A 21,485-nucleotide genomic window follows, 5' to 3' on the forward strand; every position below is an offset into this window, starting at 1 on the left:
TTTTATGCTCGAAAAGACATTGCGGTGCAAACATTGAGAACTAGATCTGCTGGATTTCGTGGCAACTCCCATGCACCTGAAGTCACATAACGCAAGGAGCCCCATCCGAGCACAAAGTTTCAAGGGCGTTTTGATGATGAGCGGGCTCGTCGTGCATCTCACGGACGCCGCGGAATCTACGGAGCGCATGGAATTCAATTCCGAAATTTTAGGGGCACTAAGTTCTCATAAACATTTGATGCGAAAGGTGCATTGACATTTCTTAAGTCGTGCTTTAGATTTACAATTCCGGAAATTTGTGGGTTTAATATTGTCATAAACATTAGACGCCAAAGGTGCATTCACTTTTCTAATGTCGCACATCGGGCCATATATCGAGACAAGCCAAATGAACACACAATCATACAAGTTGGCAAAGCACGAAGCTAAGTCCTACGAGACGAAGCGTTGTGGTGGTTCATTTGCGCCGTCATGTTGCAGAAAAGAATATCAAAATTTTTTTCACCTGCGCCAAAGCATCGATGTCAAGACAGTAAAGCCAGCAAAGGTAACTATGTTATTATTTGTTTTTTTCTAGTTTGACTTTTATTAGCGAAGACACATTCAGCCTTCTCAATTTTCTTGTTCTCGCTACTCACGGGCTGCCAGAGCCAGCTAGAGGGCGTGCGTTTTTCTCGTGTTGTAACAACCACCGCGCGGCGCACTTTGGTTCGCGTTCGTTTTTCTCTGGCCGAGTGGAATTTCGCCGGCCAGTTTTGGACGCTTTCTGGCAAGCAGACGAGAAAAAGAAACAATGGCCGCTCACCGCCACCACTCTGGGGACTCGATGAACTGCAACGCCCTCGCTTGAGGGACTCACTTTTATTTGATGTTATTGCAACCTTTCCGGAAAGTCTTTTGTCCCTCCAGTGTAGGGTACCGAGCAGTATGCGTATGGTTCTCTGTTGACCAAGCGTCTCATGTTTTCTTGGATATTCCTTCGGTAGCCACATTAGGTGCCCAAAGTAGGCATTCGATTGTGGCCAACATATCTTCCTTTGCGTTTTTTTTTTCGCTTCGTTTCCGCCGCCCCACAAAAGATAGACATTGTTGCGGCGCAGTGAATCGTCGCATGGTGAAAGTTCACTTTTGTTATTTTTTCTTTTGCAGAAAGTGACCGGCCACGGGACTCTGATACTCTTGTTATATTATTGCGATAGAAATTACGTGGACACTTCAGGCGGATTCCTGCCGTCGCCGTCATGTTCTGTGTAAACTCCAAGAGCTGAAATCGAAAGTTTGACGGCAGGCCGTCTCGCCATAGAAATACATGCATAATGAACGCGAAAAGACTGCGTGATTTCAAGGGCTGAACGACTACTACTAGAAGCAAGAATATCGGAGTGTAAGGCTAAGGTCCGTATGGTGGAAAATGATATCTTCTATGCCCGTCGCCGACTAGAGTTCCTGTGCCCTGCCGAATTTGCTTCAATGCAGCTACACGCTAACTTTCAAGCAAGTGTGAGAACACGAAATAACGACGTCATGCACCATGCCAAGCTGGAAATCTGCGAACATCCTGAAACGGTACGTCCCGCATTTTAAGAAGAGGGGCTATGCGCAATCTTCCTTCCTGTAAGCCTGACAAAGCGGAACGCTCGGTCCTGAGCCTTGGTCCTGAGCCTTCCTGAGGATTCTGTGATCTGTGAATCGGTGATTGCGGAATATGTTTATTTGCCCTGTTTGATGCATTATATACAGTGACTTTTGTTTACATACTTATATTTATTGGAAAATTATGCGTATGTTTAAATATCTTGCTGCGAGCTTTTATATATACATACAGTGAACTTTGCTTCCGGTGACACATTTTTGCCCTTTATCAAGCTGTATCTTTGCATTTGTATATTCCATCGTATCATCGCATTTCTAAGGTATATTTTGCAGAATAACGCTTGCTTTTATATGTGCTCTCTGTTGCGATTATAATTTTGGTACAATTAATCACAATACGCGACTGGTGACAGCTGTTCCTGCGCGATACATTGGAACGAAGGACAGCGTCACTGAGATTTTTTCCTGGCCGTTGCATATGTACAAAAATGTAAATAATGTTCCTGAATTACAAAGTTTCATTAACGAGAAGAAAGGGGATTATGGGGCTTCTTATGATATGACTAAAGTTTTATTAAGGCGTTTGTCCCGAACTTGTTCACTTCATGGCCTTCACGTTTTTTCATATCAGCGGCTTGCATGCACTCCTTTGCTGGTATCGACCTTATATAGTTCTAAAGATCGTGCGCTATTTCCTTTTAAAAAAACAGAAAAGGTGGAAGCATTGGTATCAGTTATTTCTGGCACGATTTTTTGGGACATACGAATACATTATTTTATGAAAAAATACATATTTTACATGTCTTGACATTGAGTAGCGCTCAAGAATTCGTTTGCAGCATCTTTGGCAATGGCAAAGCAGTTAACATAGATGTATTTGATCCCTCGACAAATTCTATAAGGAGCAGGCCGGGCTGGAACGTAAGCTGCCCCCATCCTCCTCCCCCCCCCCTCCCCGAGCGAAATTTCTGGGTACGCCACTGCTCCGGTATCCTCGGTAAAATATGCGGGGCACGCTGTTAATATTTATTCGAAGTACGAAGCAATGTTCTGAGTGACGAGCGGTACACGTTTCTTCTATGGGATTAATTTGGCACGCGGCCACTTAGAATCTTTAAAAGCGGTAACCTAAATCTGAAATTCTCATATCACCAACCAAGACACAAAACACATTACGCCACCAGCTAACCTTAATTCTTAACCTCACCTACTCTTCCATTCCGAAAATATTTTCCTGCCTACTACTCAGTTCAATATACTCTTTCAGGTTTTTAAGCTTATATCAACTGTACGACCCGCTTCTCCCATGTACACTTGCCCCCACCCGCTTCTGCGCACGTCACCCTCCTATTTGTTATGGGGAACCAGCGCTGGATAGGCGGCGTGTCGATGGATGGATGGATGGATGTTATGAGCGTCCCCTTTGGAACGGGGCGGTGGGTTGCACCACCAAGCTCTTGCTACTATACTGCCTAATATTCTACCTAGGTTAAACAATAAAAAAAGACACAAAAAAACACCATGAACTACCGAAAAGAGTGCGTCGCACGCCACCCTGGCGACGAAAAGCGGCATGTTCCAGCCGCTCGACCAGACGACACGTCCGCGGCCTTCTTATAGTTCGTATGTTTCCGTTTTCGCGCCGCTTCAAGTGGACAGTTTTCGTAAAGAAGATAGCGCCATCAAGTGAAGAAATGATGAAAGAAGCTTTTCAAGCTTTATATATCTTTCACAGTGTGTCGCGGCGAGCACGTTTCTTTAACGGTTGCGCCGTGCGCCGTTGCCATGCTTGTGTGGCAGCCTGCCTCGCAAATCTAGCAGTTATGGTGCCGGTCGTGCTGCGCTATGGTTTCGGAAGTACCAGTTGGCCTGAAGACATTTCATACTTCTCTGGCTAGACATAAAAAATTCTGATGTTACTTCGCCAGAGCAGTCAACGGAGAAGAAAGCTTTATTGCATCAGATGACTCGCGCAAGCAAACGTTTGAGTGCTCCGCTACGTGATCCGCAACAACCCTGGCTACATTTAGCACTAATCACATAAATTTACCGGATGCATCTCAGCGCTGAGTCCTCATGCGCATGCGCATTAAAAAAAAAAGAAAAACACATAGGCGGCTTAGTCGCGCGTGCGCTGGCAGTACGCGCACACAGCTCGTATTACAAGGCAGCTTCCCTCCCACATAATTCTTGGCAATGAATGGATAATATTTACTTTTCGCATCGTTCGCTTGGTGCGGTGGCATTGGAAGGGGCTTGGCGGTGGTATTGCGAAGGAAAAATGGTTGATACATATGGCGGATGGTGCATACTATTGCTCATTTTGTTTCCGGCGAAATGCCGACTGCAGATTCTGCTCTTTGGTAATGACTGCCACGGCTGACCGTCTTCACTGAATAAACCAAGCACACATGCGAAATTCGATTTAGAAACCAGGCCGCCACCGCTTGACAGGGCGACAAGACGGGAACTTACCCCGCTTGCCTGACTGCTTGGATCCAACGCCGCCTCCATTCTTGTTCGTATGGTTTAGATGGAAAGACGCAGAATGATACGTCCTCCCTCATCCCGACGTAGTTGCGGCACTTGTATACGCAGCAGTATCGTCGGCGTCCTTTTGTTTTCCTTCGACTTTCAGCGCATGCAACGCCACTACCAGTAGCAATTTTCGGCCGCGGGAGCAGCTGCATTCTGCACGTTCTGACCAGAAGGGCGGCGCTGCAGGTGTCGTGAAAACTCCAGCGCTAGTTCCCCATTCTGGTTTCGGTTCCCTCCTCTCCTTTCTTGTTTATATATTTTTTGAAAACCCTCACCAACACATTCCGAAGCCAATATGTCCTTTTTCGGCGCCTCAACCCAGGGTATCACCATTTCCGGATGCCGCCGTAACGACACCTACTTTTAGCGACTGGGGCAATGACCCTTGAAAGACCATGCCGCTGCCTTTCAGTCACCCCATACATTGCACCGCAGGCTCCTCGTCGCCATCTTAACTACTTCAAAATTACTCGATGTATTGCTACTATGCTACTCAAGTCACTCTTTCAACTCATGCTTTTTTTTGTCTTTTGTGTTACTCGCGCACTGATCGCCTGACCGGCTCTTCTAATGCCACAAAAACATGTCGCCAACGACACCCCTGAATATTTCCTAACCTCTGGCCTCCGCAACGCCCTCCCATGCCCTCGTCTTTCTTTAATTTTTTTTCTTTCTTGTTCTCTCTCTCTCTATTTTGTCTTGGTGTCACCCTGGCTTTTCTTTTTTTCTCTGCTTTTCTTTCTTTTCCTTTCTCCCCGAGTTCCCACTCTACCGCTCTTGTCCCCTCGTCTTGAGAACGAATTAATCACGATATTTTGCTCCGAAAGTTACCCTGATATGCCATAAGAGGTGAAGCATATGCTTTAATTAAGAACTATCTCAGCTCCCGTAAGCAGTTTGGTTGCCTAAAATATTCTAAATCCCAACTCCTTGATTTAAACTGCGGTGTTCCTGAGGGCTCAATCCTAGACCCTAATTTGTTTCTTCTCTATATTAATGATATTGTTAACATCCCAAACACATCGTGCATAACTTTGTATGCAGATTACACCAGCGTTTTCTTCTCTGATCATAACATTCAAGAAGCGTTTAACGCTGCCAATAGATGGATGGGGGACCTCAATTGTTGGCTAAATTCAAGTGGAATACAACTGAACTGCGAAAAAACAAAGTATGTCATATTTAGACCTAAAGGAAAGCAGCTGATGGGCCACTACGAGGTAAAGTTTGGGCGGCGCATTATAGAAAATACAAAGTGCGTAAAATTTTTAGGCGTATGGTTTAACGAAAACCTGTATTGGTCCATTCATGTAGAGACCGTCAGAGCCGACATTTGTAGAGCGACGGGAATGATTAACGTGTTAAAGCATCTTATTTCAATGAATATAAAGGAAGAGCTATATTACACACTAATACACTCTCGTCTACACTATTCCCTTCTGGTCTGGGGAACTACAACCAAAACTAACCTTATGTCGCCATATAGGCAGCAAGAAAGAGCCCTAAGGGCAGTTTGTAGCCTACCTGTCCTTGCACATACTAAACCGTTTTTTGATAAGCTTGGCATACTCCATATAGACCACCTGTTTTTGCATAAACTATCGCTCGAGGCGTTCCGTCTCCGTCAAGCTGATAACAGGCAGCTTAATCAGACCTTCGCCACCAAAGAAACTCCGTATAATCTCAGACATGACCCAATCTTTATACCGGTTGCTCGTACGAACTACGGGAAACAGGCATTAGACTTCCAAATATCGACGTTACTAAACAATAATCCCACAATCCTGGAACAATTACAAACCTCTAAATCAAGCTTGAGGTTCAAGAAATCTGTTAAAACGTATTTTCTTCGCTGCTTTATTGTATAACTTCCTTATGTACCTCAATGTTATTGTTTTGTTTTCCTTTTTTAACATGTTCTGATTAAGATTCGGATTCTTTATTATTTTGATATGTTATCATATCTTTAAAATTGCAACAGTTGTTGTGCTGTTGTTTGCTGCAGAGTGTCAACATGCTTTGGGTGCTGCAGCCTTTGTGAGGCAAGAATACTGCATTTTGCTGCAGCACCTGAGACAGCTGTATGTCTCAAACAACAAATAAATCAAATGAAATGAAATGAAGCTCACAGACGTCGGACGACAGCGATCATTACCTCTGAAGTCTCTCTCTTTAAAACCAGCCGCCAGCGACAACACCCGCACGTGATGTCACTGCACTAACCCTTTGAAACTAACACGCCGAGGATGACGAGGCCGCCTTTGACGAAGATAGGTCCTCCTATCGAAACGTTGGCCAGCCTTTCTGAGGCACCTTATCTCTGTTCACAAACTTTATACCACAGTGTGCTATTCCATCTGTCAGCCCCTTTCTTGATTTTGGACATAGAGAGTGTGATGGTATTTAAGTCGCATTTTTGACTCAACAAGGTATTTTTCCTCCCCCGCAGGGGTGAGTGGACTGATCCCGGAGGCAGTGCAATATCTACCCAACCTGCAGCGGGGGTGAAGCAAGTTTCAAGCACTATACGCCACACTAAAAAAATAAGTTTAATATATTGAATCCAAATAGGACCCGTATCAGATATTAAGCTGACAAGAATAGAGGTTTTCTGAAAGAATTTCCGGTAGAATTTTTTTGAAAAAGACTTATTTACATGAAGACACCTAGAATTACAATTTTGGCGTTAGTTCTTGAGCAGACATGAAGGTGCGTGTTCGTTTAGGGTTTGTTGAGTATTGTTGAAAGTTTTTGGAGTGGTATAGAAATGTGCGTAAGTGTTGTGCGTGTCTGCCTAGTGAGATTTCAGAATGGTAAGTGGGATGCTCTGTATAACTTTATTCTGACATTTTCTTCAATTGATTATTTCACATCAATCGCCAGGGAGTACTGCTGGACGGCGTAAGAAAGATTTAGCAGCAGGGACCGAAAATTATGGGTCGCTGTCGGTCTGGCGTACGAAACAACGCAACAGAGAAGCACGAAAGAACGCATGTGGAAAATAGGGCTTCGGGTGCTAAAACTCGTTCCCGTTCTAGCGTACATAGCAAGGTGCCGAGGTGGCCCCAAATCGTCGTTTAACAAATCCCACTTTTTTATTGTTGTTTTTGTTGCCGGAGACTTTATTAACTTAACTGTACTTGCTTGTATTGACGAGGTGGTCCCATGCGCTTTTGCTTAGGCCAATTATGAGAACCCTAAACACTCGCGCCATCCTTCGCAAAATCCCACCATTTTAAATGCCAATGACATCCTCGCTCATCAGCGCGGAGTCCTCGGAAAATGCCCAAAGCCTCACCCATGACTTAGCGGGGAAAAGGCCGCCGAATGGCGCAATATACAGGCCGGCGTATTCTCCCATATAGAATGGCTAAACGCCATGTATCCTGCACGCCATGGCCAGCTGGCCTTGGTGTCGTGGCACGCCCACCATAATACATGTAACCCGGGAGTGCACTAGGCACCCTCGTAGGCCAAATAACAGTAGCACAACGGATCAGTGGGAGGCACAGCTCCGACCTGGTAAGGCAAAAGTCCTTAATTAGCGAGACCAGGTTGACGGCAGCGGCCAGTGGAGCCCCTCCTTAGAATTCTCTACATTATACTACATCTCTCTCTCTCTCTCTCTCTCTCTCTCTCTCTCTATATATATATATATATATATATATATATATATATATATATATATATATATATATATATATATATATATATATATATATATATATATGTGTGTGTGTGTGTGTGTGTAACGTTTGAGTGCGCAAAAACGCTTGACTGCGTAGTTTGTAAAACTTCATAGTCTCTGCTGCGCATTTTCTTTATTAATTTTTCGGCACTGTTTGCTAAATAACGCAATCCACGCTGTTCCTACTTGCTCTCGTGTCCTTTCGTGCTTTTGAAATATCGCCGAGTCTTGTTTGTTTGTTTATTTGTTAATATGCTTGTTTATTTGTGCATCTTGTTACTCTATAATCCGGAATTTTGACTCCAGGAAACAAATGAAACCAATCGCATTAGGAATACTTTGACAAGTAATTAAACTATTGCGTTATGGAGTCCCATTGCATTATGCTCATACTTCTAGTCGTAAGTTGCTTTCATAAATTGTTATATATCATGTAATTTTTAAATATGTTGTTTTATTTTCTCAACTGACCTTTCGTCAGGAAAAGATTTCTTGATTGTATCTTTTTGCATTAAAAATTTCACAAGGCGTTACATGAATTTTTTGATTGATGTGTATTTGTGCGTCCTAATGCGCACAAAACACTACTTTTACCTAGCGTGTTTAATTGAATCCGCTTGTCACATGGCTCATCCGAGAGACGCTAGCCTCTTGGTGGTGTCAGGAGACACGCTGTGAAAGTGAAGTGTCTTCTTCTACTATGAGGTCTTATACACGCTCATATAAGACCGTCACTTCAGTGGAAAATTCATCCAGGTCGCATGGAAGTATGAAGTGTAACTGTTACTAAAGATATATATATATATATATATATATATATATATATATATATATATATATATATATATATATATATATATATATATATATATATATATATATATATATATATATATATATATATATATATATATATATATAACGAGAGGAAAGGATGTTAACAGAGGGGCCCGATTTCTGTTAATCATATCATAAGAAGCCAACAAACAAAGACACCACGGAAAACATAGGGGAAATTACTTGTACTTACTAATTGAATTAAATGAATAATAAATAAATGGCAACTAAAGTGGATGAAAAACAACTTGCCATAGGTGGGGAACGATCCCACGTCTTCGCATTACGCATCGCACGCATAAAGCGAAGACATGGGATCGTAATGCGAAGACATGGGGAACATAAAGCCTCTTGGGCACTGCTTGGTTGCATTGTCAAATGTAGGTGCTTAGTAAAAAAGTTTTTCTTAAAGAAAGCATAAACTCACTTCAAAGTGAACTTCAACGAGGAAATGTTTTGCTGTTTTAAAACCTACACTCACTTTTGGTAGGTAAAGCACTCCATTGTTACTCATGTACTCAGTACTCATGTACTAGTAATGTACGAGTACGAGCTCTGTACTTTCGTAGGGAGAATAGTATGAGAGCCTGGAATGACATATTGTCTCTGCACATATGTAGAAAATACCTTAAAAGGTCACTTCTTCACAATAATATCACTTGTGCGGAGAAGCATGCGTCTGTAATTTTTATCGCTGTACGGGCGATAAATATCATTCATTCAGGCAAGGGCGTAGCGAAGTGCGATGACAAAGCATCGATGAATGTCGCAATGAATGAAAAAGCAAACAACTAACAAAGATCATGGACCCTATAACGCAATACTATTCCAATCTCTTTTTATTCCAATTTTCTGACGTCAAATATACGCAACCACCGACGCAAGCATCGGGCGGTAGCCCGCAGCATTGTTTGAAAAGCCCAATGAAACGCGCTCCTCGTTTATAGGTGGTCTCTTATCTAATTAATCTAATTGGCTGACAAGAGGCGAGGGGACAGACAGACAAAGAACTTTATTAATGGTCCTGAGGAACCGGCGTTAGGGTACCTCCCTTTTCAGGGAGTCCCCGTAGCCGTCGCGGGCCGCACCCACGTCGGGGTCGGAAGATCGTGGTCCTCCGCCCTGTCGCAGGAGCACGCTCAAGTGGAGGGGGATTCGATGGGGCCGAGCCAGAACAGTGAAAGTAGATAACCGGCTGAAGAGGGTGGCGCCAGCGTCTGTGATTGATCCACTTCCCCTTGCGTGGATGGTCGAAAATCACGTCGGCGTGCATCGGAACGTTAAAAATGCCGGCATAACGGCCTCCATAACGTTATAGTGACACGGAAAAATGTTTATTTTACGCAAATAAATCCATGCTCCACGGCCGCTTCCAGTAGCTAGTGCAAGAGTAATCGGTGGGCAGCCATATTCTATTCTTTTCGGAACGGGGCAGTCTCCGGCATTCAGAAAAAAATTCAGTTTTGTCCGGCATATTGATGCGTCTTCAGCGCGTACACGTCACTTTGACGCTATAAGTTTTCGCAGTTTTTGACGTCGTGTGACAGACTAAGGGCGCGCAGCCAGAGAAGGTTTGATCAATGGCCGAGTATTATGGCGAAAATGACGTCGTACGAGAAATATTTTTTTTCGTTCTGTCTATTCATGCATAATCATTGTGCGCACATCATATCAGATGTGGCGTTTTCGCTGTATTCAGGACGTCGCGTGAGAAACAGACAAAGTGTGGGTGGCCCGAGAATTTTTTGACCAATCATGGAAGGATGATTGCAGAATTGGAATATAAAGTTTGGAATAGCTTTACGTTATAGCACCCCATGTCAGTTATGTTTCACAATCAAAAAGAACAAATAAATGACATATCTCCAAGAGCTGAGTCACATTAGGCATCGTTGTCGCTCGTTCGCATTCTTGGCTAAAATGGTAAACTTTTTTTTTCAAGCAACAGCAGCTGTATCAGTGTCTCACAGAGAATCTGTGGCGACATGCTTGCTTATTTTGACGTGAAAAACGAAAAAATGCTGCAGCTAAAGTGTGTTAATAGAGGAAATGTTTTGCTGTTTTAAAACATAGACTTGTTTTTGGTAGGTAAAGTACTCCGTTGTTAACTTAAAACCTATAACACAATGTCACACCTCCAGAAAGATTCCCACCTCTAATGTTCCGAGTTAGAACATGCACAATGCGTTGGCGGGCTAGTTGGTGCGAATCCATGAATACTTTGTTTAGCGCAAAACAACGCACACAAGAACACACACAAGTGTTGTTTTGCGCTAAACAAAGTATTCATAGAACACGCAGGAAGCGAGGAGAATGTGCTTCCTGTGCCACTCAAATGTTATGGATTCTGGGTGCCCTGAGTAAAGCGGCATCGTTCGGGCGCCATATTGAAGGCTCCTTCTCGAATACACAATTGCTTTTCAAGCGGTAAACGTATTAGACAATGTACCACGGCAGATACGTGTTGATCTGGCGATTCCTTCTCCCCCCGGCAAGTCCAAGGGGTGTGCAGCACGGGAGGTAAAACGGCGCTGCGGGAGAGGAAAGTGCCATGGAATTGAAAATGGTGTCTTGACAGGGTAGAAAGAAAGTGGTGAGGACACCCCGGCGTCGCTTGGACGGCGCCTATAGATGGAGCCAGCTGCGGAGTGCTGCAGCAGTAATCGAGTCGAACTTGCTGCAAACATGGAATTCGGGAATCAGCTGACGGCGAAGTGAAGTGTGCGCCTCTCGAAAAGCGTGAAAGGCCCGTGCTGCGTAAAGGTGTTGTGTGACGATGACAGGTGAGCAGCTGCTAAAGGTGGGGCGATGTCTCTGACACTTCGGTATGATCAACGAAAACATCGTAGAGCTGTCAAAAAACTTTGTGGATATAGAACAACTCCTGAAATTGTAATTGTGCTCTTACATCGAAGATGTGAGAGCCGGCCGCGGCAACCACGTTTTGATGGCGGGGATGGGGGTGGGTGGGGGCGGAATGCAAAAAATAAGCTTGTGTGCTCAGAATGAGGTGCAGGTTCAAGAAACCCGGAGGGTCAAGTTATTTTGGAGTCGCCCAATACGGCGTGCTTCAATGAAACCATGGTTGCCGCACGTAAAATACAAGAAAAAAAGAAAAAGAAGCCCATCACGATTCTTGTAGTGCAGACAGAGCGCACTTAAAGGGCACACAAAGAGGTCATGAGACCGTAACCACTCCAAACGTATAGAGGACAAATGGGAATTCAAAAACTTTGACGACGCTTAAGCTTTGCCTTTAAGAGTGGAAAGAGATGCATACAAAGATACCTGACTGCTCCTCACACTTCACGGCAGCTGCAGCTTATGTAACTAACGTTTACAGGACAACGCTGGCGGCGAACCCTATGCACGACGGCGATCTTTCTGGTAGAAAGGCGGCTTCTTGTGTGAGCCGATCCCGCAGGTAGTGAACAACCGCGCCCAAAAAATTACGTTTTCAGGTTGCTGTTATTGTTTCACAATTTTAATATTTAGGCTTGATAAGATTCAAATAAAAGTCATGCGCTATGAGTGTTTTGTTTCATGACATTTCTTTGTGGGCTATCATTATCAAAATTCCGAGGAATAAATTTGTCAAGAATTTAAGGCAAGGTATGAGCAACTTTAGTGATAGAATGGTGTGGTAATATAACCCGCATATACCGCATGTCATACAGCAGTGCGTGGCATATACACACACCTAAATATATACGGCAATTTTCGCTCACAGACAGCTCCGACGACGCCGAATTTTCTTTGGCACGGGTCCCTGTACGAGGCGTCGCTTATAGGTACTTCACATTTACTCAGCGGTTTTAGTGGAAAAACATCCTCACAGCACCGCACTAAGTGCCCTAGTGGCGCATTACATTGCTAGTCAAACCACTTCGCATGGGAAACAAAAATTAGGATCCTACGACTTAGAAAAAATAAAGAATAAATGAGAACGTAAACAGCCCAAATGTTGGCGTGTTATCTGTAGGTTAGGTAAATGCATTGAGCTATACGTATAGGTTGGATCTGCATTTTTATTGTACGCAAGTTGTCTTGTTTTGCTTACATTTGCCAAATGCGTTGCGTTAGCCGTCTGCGTCAACTTGTCTGCGATGTTCATTAGCGTCTTGTCCAAGTTTACGTTAGAGAGGCTATTGCTTTGATCACGTAATTAGAGCTTTTGATGTAGCGTTATAATAAATTCTTGTAGCTCTTAAAAGAAAACGCATTGTCCTACTAGTGACACAGATGCTCATAGCTGGGGGAATGCCAGAGTGACAGGTGCAAAGCATAAACACGGAGATGCAAGACACCGTAAACTACAATCAGATCGTTAATCACGGCATCACCGCAGACTCGGTTACTGTCTATGGCTGAATCAGTTTAAGACTGTTCGTAGAAAGCATTGTACAGCTTCGTTGTAAAACAAAAATCCAAGAACGAAAGAAACTATTGATCATATTTACAAATTTCACTGGCTAATCACATTACCATAAGCCCATTATAGCTGTCGGCGACAACAGAACCCGCAAGTCACCATCTCTATAAGCACGATGCGCCATAAAGCGCAGCCAAGGCAAGCAGCTCTCCATATGCACTCGCTCTGAAGTTTTTACAGCAGCTGACACTGCTGGGGAAAGTCCCGATGGTCCTTTCGAGCACACCGAAAAGCTTCCGTGAACTCGGGCACATGTAGCATCAGCAGATTGCACTGATTGTGCACGTGGTGGCTTCCGACACACAGGCCGAAACAAGTCGCAATGAAAAGTAGCTGCAAGTCGCTGAACTGCTCCAGTCCCCGCAGAACCCAGGCTGAAGAAGGGCCGTTTCGCCTATACGCGTCAACAAGGGCCCGGTATCCGACAGCCTGCTGCAAATAGTAATACGCGTATTTTTCTCTGCCGGGCAAACTGTTCTGCATGCACGCGATCAGGGACTGCGACGCGTTATCCTGGTCCCAGTACGAATTGAGAAAGAGGGCGCCCAGGGCGCCGACCACTCCACTTCCAAAGCCCCCGTAGTTGACTGTAGCGGGCAGGTCCGGGTCGAAAAGCGGAAATGACAGGGAGTAGGGCATCACCTCGAAGTCTCGTTCCTTCCAGTCAAGCTTGAAAATTCGCAGGTGGTAGATAGCGTACGCTAAGTCTATAACTTCATCCGGGTCAGTAACCAACCCTGAATGTTGCCAATTGCTTACGAAGGAGCTCGTCATGTCAGGAATTTTGTCACTTGCTCCACCGAGGGCCGTGTTTCCGTGCTTGTCGTACTCGAAATTACGGAAAGCGGTCTCCAGGGAGTTCCATTTCGCGACCACCATAACGTTTTCGTCGTAGTGGTCCCAGCTCGAGAGGCGTTGGAAAAAGGCTAACCGGACGGACAGAGCTATTCCTTTCGCAATGGCAGCAGTGTTCTCTTGGAGAGTGTCGTTGACATATCTCTCGAAGGGCGCTTGTCTGGAAAAGAACAGGGTTCTGCTGACGCAGAAGGCTCTGTGGTAGACTTGCGCCTTCTCGAAACTTTTGTAGTAATAGTTGATAATCAAGTCTTTGTTTGCGTACAAGGCGGCGACCTGAACTGTGCACCACGAGACGAACAGGTGGAACGCGTCCTCGCCGTGCTGCTCCCATAGAGTCAGCAACGCCTTAACGTAATCGACATTTGTGGTTGAGATGTGCACTTCGTCTCGCAGGCTAATGTTGACACTGCGCAAGGCATTCAGCCAGCGAGATTCTGTGAGACCCGCGCCGCTTGCGTTCACCAACCAGGTGGCTAGCTGAGGCGGCCAGGCACCGAAGCTGTAATAGGATGAGAGGTTTCTCATCGATGGCTCTGCAATGTCCTGCGTCTGCTCGTGCGTCACGATGCTACTGATATTTGCGTCTTTGCGTTGGAAGTGGCTCCTTAGAACTTCAAAGTAGATTCGCTGCTCTGATGGCGTGTCTCTGCTCGTGAATTCCGACCGCAGGAATGGGAAAGACCGACCAGGACCGACGACGATCTCTTCCGCTGCCTTGCCAAAACCTCCGACGACGTCAAAGGAGAGGACGGTGTCCCAGCCAAGCTTGACAGAACTGTAGAGCAACGTGCGTAGAACGTCCGCGTCTCGGGTCATCTGCGGCCAGACGATGCCTGCTTCGTCCAGCGCAGCCTTGACGACGGCCAGCTCGTCCCTCCTGCCCTGGAGGACGTCCTCGCAGCTTCGGTAGAGGACGGCGGCTCGCTGTTCGTCGTTCTGTCCTGATACCGGAACTTTGATGCTCTTGAGTGTCACGTCCAGCCTGCTGAGGAAGAGCTGGAACTGCTCCTCCCAGACGTCCAAGTTGTGGACACGTTGCCAGCCATCGCAGACGAACAGCGTGAAGTTGAGGCATGGGTCCACCTCGTGGTTGATGGAAGAATTTAGCCCGTCGAAGTAGGCGCGGCAGGCATGCGTCAGGCACAGGTTCGCGACAGTCTTTGACCGTGGCCAAGTGATTCTGACGATCCCGAACAGCAGCAGAACCGAGAGCAAGGTGCCAGACACTACAGCCACGGAGAGTTCTAGTCTTGGCGGGCTCTTTGTTGAGGCGTGAAAAAAAAAAAGAAAAGCAATTTTGATCAGATGCCTAACAAAGTCTGGGAAATACAGATCTCCAATTTATCGAGAACAAGCTTCTCTGCTATCTTGTAGCGCCGCGTTAGTCGGCTGAGTATTTTAAGAATTCTCAGCAAGACTGTGCAGCTGTGATAAAGACGAAAACTGGACGCTATCAATTAAATCTTTTTTTTTGCCAATAATCAGCAGTTACACACCCGTTTCTTCGTATTAGTGTGCGCCTTTCCCTATAGATCTATAAAGAGAGTACCTATGTTGAGAGCTGACTTTGCACCATAAGCAACTGTGCGGAGTGTGTTTCAATGTCCCACAAACCCACAAGGCGCGCCAAAACTCTTGGGAGTACCGCAAGATCCTTGATAGTTGCAAATAGGGATAATGCTGTTTCTCTAAGGTAACATAACCGCGAGCAAGGCAACGTTATTTAGTCCCGCTTGCGATTAGCATTGGAAATCGGCTGATTGCAGTGAACACTATGCAGCTCCTACGCACTGTTGGAATTGGTGTTACGGAAGCTTTGATAAACCGGCAAGAAGAAACGGCGCATCTCGATAGGAGATGCGCAGTGGACCTCAGTGACGAACGGACACTGCAACCGTCAATCACAGCGGCGGAGTAACGCGACTCAGCGACGCCACCGTCCACATCACCTAAAGCTTGAAATGGCGCGCAGACCTCTCGTGCAAGAGCGCGCGCATCTAATAAAATGTTGCGTGCACGTGCTCTCGTGCGTACGTGCTACGAGACTTGGCGCCCGTGCCAAACGTCTCGCAGGGCTACTTGGCGTTAGCGTGAGAGATGCGTACGCCTGCGGTTGGGGCCTGATGGTCAGAGCATGGGACCGTTGTGGTGGTAGGTTCGGTAACACCATTACATATTGTTTGGTTTTCAGCGTGTGAGCTATTTGCAAGACAACAGCAGCAGCGGTAGCATCCACAGTCAGCAATGTCCTGGAGCATTGCCAAGAAAGCATTGCCTTAAGGCCAGAATACATGGAGCGAATATGCGACGAATAGTCGGCGTTCGACGCCCGGCGGCGTACGCGCGACGCGCGGCGGCGGAGAAAACGTCGTTCGCCGCCGATCCAGCTGGCGCAGAAAAGTTCGTCGGGCGGCGACGATACCGGAAGCGGCAAACGAGCGGCGCCCTAAAGCGAGCCAATCAGGTCTCACTGTCCGCCCCGACTTCCGGCTAGGCTTCCCCGCTTGTCCGTGTATCCCGATCCCGCTCTACCGTTCACGCCGGTCTCCTGCTTTTCGTACTCATGGCATCCAAAGCGTACCAGCTATTGTTAGACAAGCTCACGTGCGCTACTTTCGGGTCTGCTTGCTTCGGCCGCGCGCGCATTGAGCCACAGAACAGAGCCGCCGAGTTGAAGGGGCCGAAAGTTCTTTACCCGCCAAGTGTTGCCACAACGCACAGCATCGCCGCTTTCTTTAAACTACATCGCACATGAATCTCTCAAACACATAAAAAACACTAGAAATCATTTCTAAACCAAAATTTACGCGTTTTTAGAGTGTTCCGCAATTCAAAAGCGCTAATAGTTGTCGTTAAAGTTCTTTTTTTTGTGTCATGTGTTTCATTACCGCGCATTTGCCTCGTCTATATTTGAAGTAGTGGCTTAGCGCGAATCAAACTGCCTAGCCACACCGATAACAACGCAGCGACTCACCGGTGGCTCCGCCGTGTCTTCGCTCCATGTAGCGCAGCCCGACGAACAGACGGCGTCGCGGAGCGGCAGATTTTCTGCCGCCCGAACTTCGTCGTGAAAGTTCGCTCCATGTATTCTGGCCTTTAAACGTGTTTGCTTACAGTTACAGCAGGGCTAATCAAGATCAGCGCAGGAAAAAGCAAACGGACATTCGAATACACGCAAGTCGACGAGGGGTGCATTGTACGTTTATATGTGTTGAAAAAAATTTCCCCGCTGCTAGCGCCAGAAGAGCGCCAGCTGCATTACCTCACGTGTTAATTACTTTCTCCGGTTCCGCGATTTTCGAAAGCACTTATGATTAACATTTACAACCAGTTTATAAGAACATCTCTGATTGTTGCACTTTACTGGATAGAGCATATTTCTCTACAGCGCTGTTGCCGCAGCGATTACACTTACAAGCAAAAAAAAAAGAAGAAAGAAAGAAAGGTACTTTGGAGACTGTTATCACAATGAAAAAAGAGAGCACGCCATGGGGGGTCACTTGCTCGACTGTCATTGTCTCGCAGAGCAAAACTCTTCGCACTGTTAGCTCCGCTCCCCATTTCCCATTATCCTCTATAATTTTGAATTGTGCGTTTTAGAAGGCATAAAAAGAATTAGCCCGACATCGCATCCTGTTTCACGCATTACATATATTCTGCTCATGCAAGTGAGAATACTCTGTGTATTAGGATACGACGGGCTCGAAGGAGTTATTAGCGTATACTCAACAGCGATTGTTACAAGGGCCCTGTGCTCTCTGTTTCATGCCTTGATCTACAACTAAGCACTTTTGTCCAGCACGAAAACCGCTAAATATTTCACAAACGTGCAGGATCAGGCAAGAATACGTAGAGTAATATAAAATAAGTAGGGTTTATAGAATAGTCAAATATTGGAATCAAATAAAATACAAGTGTTCGAGAAAAATCCCAACCGAATATCGAATTGAATATCTAATATTTTATAAATTCGAATGTAACATTAAATACAGAGTTTGCGTCTAGTCCGTTTGGTAAAAAATGAAATCAGGTCTGTATACAGTGACACTTGCATCCAATAGTGTTCGTAATTGGACATCTGGACTACTGTGATGCCTGTAAATGATAAACTGCTTTCAATTATCTGGGAAATCATGGAAAGCACAGTGAAAATTAAAAATTAATTTATGAGGTTTTACGTGCCAAAACCACTTTCTGATTATGAGGCACGCTTTAGCGGAGGGCTCCGGATATTTCGACCACCTGGGGTTCTTTAACGTGCACCTAAATCTAAGTACACGGGTGTTTTCGCATTTCGCCCCCATCGAATTGCGGCCGCCACGGCCGGGATTCGATGCCGCGGAAAGCACAGTGAAAGAAGAGAACATCAAGTTACTAGACGTACAGTATTGCTTGCTAAAGGATAGAAGCATAGTTCTATAGCACCGCACATTGTTTTGTGGGGAATAAAGAATGGCAAGACTGGCCAGATAATAAATCGGAGTCAATCTTATTAAATGAGTGGAAAGTACTCGGCAGACGTTATCTAACCCCTTTGCTCAAGAAATGGTGCCCATGTGCAACAACCGTAGCTATCCTGCCGCAATAGCATTAAGAACTGGTCTCAGATCTATAGTATGTATGTATGTATGTATGTATGTATGTATGTATGTATGTATGTATGTATGTATGTATGTATGTATGTATGTATGTATGTATGTATGTATGTATGTATGTATGTATGTATGTATGTATGTATGTATGTATGTATGTATGTATGTATGTATGTATGTATGTATGTATGTATGTATGTATGTATGTATGTATGTATGTATGTATGTATGTATGTATGTATGTATGTATGTATGTATGTATGTATGTATGTATGTATGTATGTATGTATGTATGAATGTATGTATGTATGTATGTATGTATGTACATTACGAGAGTGTTTGTGTACGCACGTACACACACACATACTATTGATGTGAGACCTGTTCTTAATGCCACTGCGGCAGGATAGCTACGGTACGTACGCGTGCGTACGTACGTACGTACGTACGCGGCAATTAATATTTCTCTCACCAACTACCAACTAGGGTCACTGAGCAAATGCCACTTAGCGTGCTGTAAGCGAGGGAACAATTCTCGGCGTTCGCAGACACCGGTGCCACGGTTCTCGTTTCCGACGCAACGCGCGGACTTCTCGGCATTGCTAATAGATGACCCAGCGTGTGTAGAAGGAAGCACAAGAGCGAAGCCCGCTTTCCTCATGGCACATTTTTCAGCGTTCACATGCACCGGTGCGCAATGCAATTCGGACGCCACGCGCATGCTACGTGGCGGCGGCGCTAGATGGCGCCGAGTGTTCTTAGGGAAATACCGAAGAATAATTCCGATGCAGTACACGCCTCATACATTACTCGTTCCGACGGTGGCAATATGCTGCATGACTATATTGAGTCAATGGTAAACCCATTACCGTCGACAGTCATCGTATAATATGGGTTTTGCCAAATTTGTGTTTGTAGTTTTTGCTCTAGTTTTGTGTTAACGTCTATTATCTGTTGTGCGTGTACTATAATTACCTTTGATTTATTACAACCACATGAGATGCCCGTATGACGCTTCAGGATGTATGGTTAAGATGTGTACGAAAGGAAAGCGCTTACACTGACAGCCGCAGTGCTCCGAGAGCGCTTTTGGGCTGATCCACTGCCCAGACCCTGCGGCGATCGGCTTGGTGAGTCTCGCAATCGAACCGGGGTGCTCCTGGTGCTCGAGCTTCCGCCAGGTGCAACCGAAAAGGCCGGGCTAGTAGTCTTCGAGCGGATCTCATTGAGCATCGTCGAGTGCTTCTTCTGCTGAGAAGCGAAGACGCCTTCCTCGGCACTTCCTCTGCCACCAGAGACCGCCTCTTCTGCTGCTGTCCGGACAACCGCATCACCTGGAGCACCGATTCGTTGTACGCTACCAAAGTCGGCCGGCTTATCTGTAGGCATGGCCACGCGGTCGACCGGCTCACGAAGGTACCGGCTGTCGGTGCCTGTGTAAGCAGAGAGATGTTGCGATAGCTCATTTTTTTTAGAGATATCGTCGGAGTTTGAAGGCGCTAAACGCCCCCGCACCAGAGTGTGAAAAAATGGACATGCATACTAAGATCCAAACACAGTGCATGCAGTGCTGGCAATTTGTTTGTGCAGTATTACCTTCCTTACATTATTTTTGCCGTAGAAGAAGTGTACCGCTAGGTCTCCCACAGACTTCTGTTCTAGGATGGAATGGAAACTATGATATGGCGCGACATCGCGGCGCCAAGCCTGCCCGGTTCAGGTGAGGCGGGTAGCAATTTTTGCCCCGTTTAGCCCTTTCAAGGGAACTGAATGCCGCTGTAGACCCTTGCTACCCTTCGTTTCATCTTGGCATTCGCCGCGAGCTGCGAGGAACGCATTGGTGGCACTTCGCTTTGTAAGATTTGGTCCGACCTTTTTGTAATGAGACGCGTAGACGGCTGTGAGCTGAATATAAACTGCCCTGAAATGTCACATTTGTTTGAACGAAATGCGCCGATTCTTTTTACTTGAAAGAAGCGAAAACTGCCATTCGACGGGGAACTGGCATTCAGCCAAACAATTTAGTATTCAGCACTTTCTCGTAACTTTTTTGCATGTTTCGCTGGCGTTCCGCCTGATCTGCTGAAATTGTACTGCAACCTACTTACTACCGCATTCTCTGCGAATCTCTAACTGGTCATAAAGCAGTCAGCATCCTTGTACAACGAAGTTGAAATAGCAAGGTAATACGCACTTTGTATCACCAATATGAGGCATGCATATTCGCCACAAAAAGCAAACAGTTAATGAGTTGAATTAAACAAGCCAAGTCACTATGAGTGACACCACAATAACAGGATCGCGAGGTTCCTTAAGACGAGAATATTTTTGGTAGTATTAACACTACAAACATGTAATTTAAGCACAGAGATGCCTTTGCGTGGTTATGTGCACAAGTGTAATTATTTGAAACTCAAAAATTAATAAGATGTTTCGCATCAGCTAATAATTGTCACTGTTTTCCATCGGCCCAGTAACTCTACATTGAAAAAAAAAAGGAAATTATAGTAACCACTTCCTACGCAGTGTCTGCATCTAGGCACTGCTGTCACACATGATGCTAATAACCTATTGTAGCCTCTGTAGCAGTGACTCCAAGCACGAAGGCGCATGATTTACTCGCGAGGCGAAATAAATTCAATGCAGGAACACCTCAGACCGCTGCGAAACCACTAAGCGAGAGTTATGCAGTTATTGCAATTGTCATGATACAGTCATCGTAATATAAAGTGAATGACGCGATAATGAGTGCTCGATAATATTTTAGTGCTCGGTAATATTTGCGCCACCTAGTTATTCTTCCATAGTATCAGCTATTACACAGTGATCTACTCATCGAGACAAGTCGCATAACGCGGTATTGACATATCGCAGCAACCACCTGATTTCATTAAAATGCGAGAGAATGCTTTCTTTGGTTTACTGGCAAAACAAAGCGATAATGCTC

General features: G+C 45.4%; 2 protein-coding genes and 1 pseudogene across 3 annotated transcripts in view; all 3 read right to left on the minus strand.

Annotated features, from left to right (window-relative positions):
- Positions 1–4,193, minus strand: part of LOC135902942 (centromere protein I-like) — a 100,074-nt gene extending 95,881 nt beyond the window's left edge. Inside the window, exon 1 of the mRNA XM_065433279.2 lies at positions 4,069–4,193. The gene's annotated coding sequence lies outside the window, so the exon portion shown is untranslated. The remainder of the gene's footprint in view (positions 1–4,068) is intronic.
- A 2,388-nt stretch (positions 4,194–6,581) lies between these two features.
- On the minus strand, positions 6,582–6,752 carry LOC135902968 (U2 spliceosomal RNA; annotated as a pseudogene).
- Positions 6,753–12,675: 5,923 nt separating this feature from the next.
- The window catches only part of LOC135902940 (uncharacterized), a 187,367-nt gene continuing 178,557 nt past the window's right edge, over positions 12,676–21,485 (minus strand). For both annotated transcript variants that reach the window (XM_070535798.1, XM_065433275.2), the window contains 2 exons: positions 19,598–19,971; positions 12,676–15,206 (listed from right to left, as the gene is read on the minus strand). In XM_070535798.1, coding sequence (XP_070391899.1) covers positions 13,263–15,206; positions 19,598–19,971 — 2,318 coding nt within the window. In that variant the 3' untranslated portion in view covers positions 12,676–13,262. The remainder of the gene's footprint in view (positions 15,207–19,597; positions 19,972–21,485) is intronic.

This window comes from Dermacentor albipictus, chromosome 3 (genome assembly GCF_038994185.2).
Source record: "Dermacentor albipictus isolate Rhodes 1998 colony chromosome 3, USDA_Dalb.pri_finalv2, whole genome shotgun sequence".
Classification (NCBI taxonomy): domain Eukaryota; kingdom Metazoa; phylum Arthropoda; class Arachnida; order Ixodida; family Ixodidae; genus Dermacentor; species Dermacentor albipictus.